Raw genomic sequence first — 5708 nt, forward strand, 5'->3', positions numbered from 1 at the left:
GTTTTTAAAAATATATATCTGTTTTTGCATCTGTAGAAGAAAAATATCTTGTGTCCACACACAAATCCCAAGAATATCAAAGAGTTGGTCCCAAATCGATTTCTATTCGCTTTCAATGTAATAATCATTTGGGCAACCAGTAACCCTTGGAGACACAGTAAGTACAGAAAAATAGCAGTATTGATATCAGGGATTGTGACAGGGATCATGACAGCAAGTCGCACCTTAGACCACTGTGCCACCCGTGCCCTGTATATTCCGAACAAATAAAATGACTTGTTTACAATCAAGACCATGACTCTGTTTGTGTCTCATATTCATTTATTTCCAGTATTTTACACATCCTATATAACAGGCAAACATTCAACATGCTAACAAGGGCGGCTCCACATCAGTTCACTATTCCCGCTACATCTGGAGCCGGTGTTGGAGCATAGGGTCGACCTTGCTTCTTCCTCTCCTTCTGCATGATCACGTACCTCTCAAACTGAAACAGATGGGCCACATGAAAACATATTACACTATCATGTGGTAGGATATAAGTAATAAGTTTATACCTTGGGTATTAGACTAACACATAGCCCCTGACAGATAATAAGGTTATATAAAAGTCATTCTACAAGGGAACCCAGGGCTTAAATTACGGGAAGTCGTGAAACTCTGTTGACTCAGGACAATGTAAGGAAGTGGCAAAATTATCTAGCTTATGAGTAAAAGACCAAGTTTGAAGATTGAACAAAAGTTTTCTGAAGTATACAGCTAAACATCTTTACACATACTCAAACTGGGCCTTCAGTGTGAGGAGCAAACCCCTTAATCACTCGGTTGCCTCACTGCACATAATCACCGGCTCCCAATCACCAGACAAGAATCCCTAGGTTTGCAATCACAATTGACATTTCACAGAAGCTAAGTCTTAATCTGGTGTTCTCCATGTCCAGAATGATGTTCCTGCTGTGTATTGACTCACCTCCTTCTTCTTCATGGTACATTCAGCAAAGTCATCCAGCTCTTTGTGGCAAACTGTCACAGAGTTTGTCTGACCAACTCTGCTTGCACAGCGGAAGAAATCCATCTCAAAGTTAGCACATGGTCCTTTCTGATGGCTGAAGAATCCCAGCTGGGCCTTGGTGAGTGGTGTATAAAAAACTGGCACCGCCATGCTGGACTCTGCAAACATTGTAATGCACATAATGATAATCATGTAGCAACAGGTTTTTCTTTCTGACTGATATGAACTATCCATTCATATAGTATTCCATGCCAAGAAATTTCATTTGTGAACAGGTGGCATTTCAAATTTTATCATTTCTGTGCCTCAAATACTTAATAACACCTGAAAATCTGAAAACTCATAAAGTTTATTGACATTGTAAAATACAAAATTTATCAGTCATTTTCTGAAACACTCTATTTCTACTTGAAGCATATCAGAGACAAACAAAATGTTAATCGTTTTATTTTATAAATGTAGTACCCATCATGAAAAGTCAATTAGCACAATTTTTATCAAATTTGGGACCTACAAGAAAAAGGATTGTTATCCAGAAACATATTCATTCAGTGAGAAGTCTGTACGATTTTTGATCTTTGAATGCGATTTAACGTTTTTCAGTCAGTCTGATTGAATCCCACTTCAAAATGTTTTCAAAGGGAAAAAAAGCTTTAAAGGAAAGCCTCACTTGACATTCATTCATAGCTGACATTTACCACTTTGGTAAATAAACTAATAAGCTGACAAACCAAATACCAAAGTCAATGAGTATACCAGAGTGAACTTACAACTTGGCATCAATTTCAGTAGATTGTGTTCTTGGTGTAAGGATTAATGCTTGTTTGTGTTTTTGGTGTCTAACTCAGCAATATTCCAGCTATACGACATCGGTCTGTAAATAATCGAGTCTGGACCAGACAATCCAGTGCTTGACATCAGCATCGATCCACGCCATTGGGATATTACAACATGCATAAATTCTCATTGTATGCTAAAATGCTACGTTGAAGGTAAAAGGGTCAAAATGACCAGAAGCAACACTTTTGTATGTATTTGTACCGATGTGGAATTAGTCCATCAGTGTTTACGCCATTTCAGTAATACTGTCTCATGAAAACCTTATCAATGTCAAATTGTGTTGCTAATATGCTTGTGAATGTCAGTTTTGCTGTCATCTAAATGGCCTCTCATCCAACATGTCCAATGGAAAAGCTGTTTATCGTTTTAACTTCACATTACAAAACGATGTGTAAACATATTGTTGCACAATCAAAAACATAAGGGCCTACCTTTAGAACTCAGCACAACAAAAGTTTACAAAGACATTACAATACCCTATGACACATTTCTGTGAAATTTTATTTCAAAACATACCGGTAAAACAATGACCTATGACATCAGTCTTACAACAGAGTTGCTTGGATCATTGAGTGTGCACAAGCTCCTCTCACTCTATCATCTCTAAACGCAATGTCATTGAATAAGCCCAGTGATGTTGAGAGTTTTGAATATTTGTTTACTAAATATAGCATGTGGCAGTACATTTTGTAGCAAGCACTAGTTTATGAAAACACTTTTATTTTTAATTTATCTTATATTTCAACTTAATTTTTAACTTAATTCATGGGGCTATAAGGGTTAATAATGGGAATGTATATTATTATTTTTTATTCATTAATTTCATTATTATGCCCAGAAATGCAGTTTACTAGATATGTTATATTGACACTACACACATCCAAATGTTGCCAGTACGAACACTTTCTACCCTTGGACATCTTTTAGCAATAAATCAATTAAGTTTGTAGTCTCTGGGTTTTGTGGCTCTGGCTTCACTTATTGTCTATTTATTATTAGGGTTAGTTATTTGTGTTAGGGTAGGTTACCCTGAACTCTATCCTTAGCCCTTGGATCCCCTTTACGATCATTTGGATAAGGTACTCCTTTAGTGGCTACCGGTATTATAGATTCTATAGCGGCTTCTAATATTCTTCACACAAAAATGTTGATAAAAAAAGGATGAAATGGTTAAGTGTAAAATATTTTAGCTGCTGGAATCCAAACAACCACTTTCCCCCTGCTATAACTGTTCAGTAATGATTCAAAAGTCGACTCGCCCTTATCACTAGAATATGTCTTCCTTGTTCCTATAACTCTGATCAACATTATCCTTACAGTGAAGAGCTGGGACGGGTAACAAGGGTCGGGTGGGTCTTGAGTAGGACCTGGGTACCCACAGGACTACCCGGACCCGTGGTTAGTCAAGTGATTATGTTGTTTAATGGCAAAAATTATCTAGAACTCCATGGTTACACTACAAGTGAGAAATGTTCACATTTCTTTCAGACAATGCACACATTCCTTCTGACATTATATGTTTGCATTAAGACAAAACTTCAGTAAACTTCAGTGTATGCATGATCAGATCGTTTTAAACCTGTATCTAAATAAATTTTGACAGGAGTACGGTCAAACTATTCCCAATCTGACATTTTGTACCTATCTCTTGAGACCTAAAGCGGGTTCCCGGGTAGGGTCGGGTAGTAGGGGGTGGGTACCCGGGTAGTAGATTTTGACTTATCCCAGCCTTATTACAGTGTTCCTTTTTCTGTCACAAAATCACCCGAAGAATTATTAAATACCATGTCATTCATGTGTACCCGTGAATTTGATGTCTGATGCCTGGAGCCGTTTTCAGTTTGCGCCATATCTGCTCATTAACTCGGTAACTTGTAGATGACGGAATGAGACAAGTGTGCCAAATGGCATCGGTATCACTTGTAGGTGTCTGTAGATTAAAGACACGAGCCTACCCTTATCCCTCGTTATTGTCCGTCACCTATTCGTCCCTTTCCGTTCAGTTTCATAACTAGGTAAATTGCAGTGTGGCCTTAACTCAGTCGGTTAGCTGTTGGGCTAATAAAATGAAAGTCGCGAGTTTGCGGTGACGTATTCTCACAAAAACTGGTCGCTTATTTAGCGACATGTGACCTATTGCACAGATCTTCCTCACAATAAGAAATGTGGAGCTATATTCTAAAGGTAGTCAAATATAAGTTTTGGTTTGTAGTAACACCACACTCAGCAATATTCCAGCCCTTATGACAGCAGTCTGTAAACAATCAAGCCTGGACCAGACAATTCAGTGAATGACACCATGAGCATCGATCTAAGCAAATGGGATAGATGACTCAAATACTTTGTAGGCAAGACTTGTGGGGCCAGACTTATGTTTTGCGAAGTGAATCATGTTGCATTTGTCATCTCTATGTACAGTGCGATGCAGTTTGGATCAGTGAAAAAAGGATCGTATTTCTGTGTGGCAACAAATAAATCGTTTATAGTAAGCAGCACAGAGATACGGTTACCTATATAAATCTATCTAAAGAAAAACCTATAAGTGACTGAAATTCAGAACACAAATTTGGACAGGTGAATCGCTGTCGCAAGCTGACCGAGACAAGGTTTTCGTTGTAAATGGAGTTAATTCCGGCGAAAACCAGTAAGAAAAGAGCATCCGACGATCTGACCCTGAGCTGGTAACTACATGTTTGCAGGAAACGTGGAAAACCCTAAGAATCTTTACCCGATTTTCAGTTGTACGGTAGAATCTGTGTTTGATCTGTAGCGACCTTGATGTTCCAAGGGAGGTAACTAGCTGGTAACATTCGTAAAATCCGGGAAGACGGATGCATGATACACCGGATCAAACCATGGCGAGACACCACTATCGTTAACACCCCTCCACTACTACTACAACTACTACTACTACTACTACTACTACTACTACTACTACTACTACTACTACTACTACTACTACTATCTGTGTCGTGCCCCGATGGCGTGACTCGTTGCTTACGCTATCCATCACCGGTTTTTCCCAGTCCACGATTCGCTGATCCGTTATCTCCCTGAGGCATGCCGTGGTTCCGTGATCGTAGGTTCGAACCTCTGAATCACGCTGATAATGATTTCCTATTGTACCATAGCGATGTTCGTGGGTTTTGCCAAAGTGAAAAATAAACACATTCAACACTTCAGGTGTTCAAAGCGGCGTGAAATCTCCACTCGCCCACAAGAAAATGTGGGAAAAAATGTACAAAAGGGTAAATGTTAAGAGGAAATGGTTCCACCATTACAGACACCCCCCCCCCCCCCCCCCCCCCCCCCCCAACACCCCGCCCAACCAGCGCGCGTATGCATACAGTCCCGAATCCAACAAGTATATTTACATGCCGACACACATTGTAAAGAACTCCCTGGCCGAGGAAGTTATCGAGTTCCTTTAGATTCATCTTCCTCCGTGATATTGTCACGATAATCTTTCTTATTGTTTGTTTTTAGTTTTTTTAAATGCCGCCTTGGTTAGGGTCGCTCAGTTGAAATATATATATTTAGAACCATTTGTTTCCCCGTTCCGCGCTCCGTTCTTAGAATTTGTTACATGTGAGTGTATGCTCAGATGAAAGTCCTTCTATGTTACATGTGAGTGTATGCTCAGATGAAAGTCCTTCTATGTTACATGTGAGTGTATGCTCAGATGAAAGTCCTTCTATGTTACATGTGAGTGTATGCTCAGATGAAAGTCCTTCTATGTTACACGTGAGTGTATGCTCAGATGAAAGTCCTTCTATGTTACATGTGAGTGTATGCTCAGATGAAAGTCCTTCTATGTTACATGTGAGTGTATGCTCAGATGAAAGTCCTTCTATGT

The 5708-nt window shown here is 39.3% G+C and overlaps 1 protein-coding gene across 1 annotated transcript; it reads right to left on the reverse strand.

Annotated features, from left to right (window-relative positions):
• Window positions 1-314: 314 nt before the first annotated feature.
• LOC139480159 (uncharacterized) lies at window positions 315-4649 on the reverse strand. Its single transcript, XM_071263193.1, has 3 exons — window positions 4581-4649; window positions 971-1170; window positions 315-487 (listed from the first exon to the last, which is right to left on the reverse strand). Exons 2-3 carry the CDS (start codon window positions 1160-1162, stop codon window positions 392-394), a joined length of 288 nt encoding a protein of 95 aa, XP_071119294.1. The 5' UTR covers window positions 1163-1170; window positions 4581-4649; the 3' UTR covers window positions 315-391.
• Window positions 4650-5708: the final 1059 nt, after the last annotated feature.

This window comes from Haliotis cracherodii, unplaced genomic scaffold (genome assembly GCF_022045235.1).
Source record: "Haliotis cracherodii isolate W230 unplaced genomic scaffold, xgHalCrac1.p SCAF_4, whole genome shotgun sequence".
Lineage (NCBI taxonomy): Eukaryota > Metazoa > Mollusca > Gastropoda > Lepetellida > Haliotidae > Haliotis > Haliotis cracherodii.

Excerpts from the sequence above, each read along its gene's own strand:
- LOC139480159 (XM_071263193.1), bottom strand. The coding sequence starts at position 1,162 with ATGGCGGTGCCAGTTTTTTATACACCACTCACCAAGGCCCAGCTGGGA. Across the intron at positions 488-970 it reads GTACCATGAAGAAGAAGGAG|TTTGAGAGGTACGTGATCAT; the intron begins GTGAGTCAATAC and ends CATCTGTTTCAG.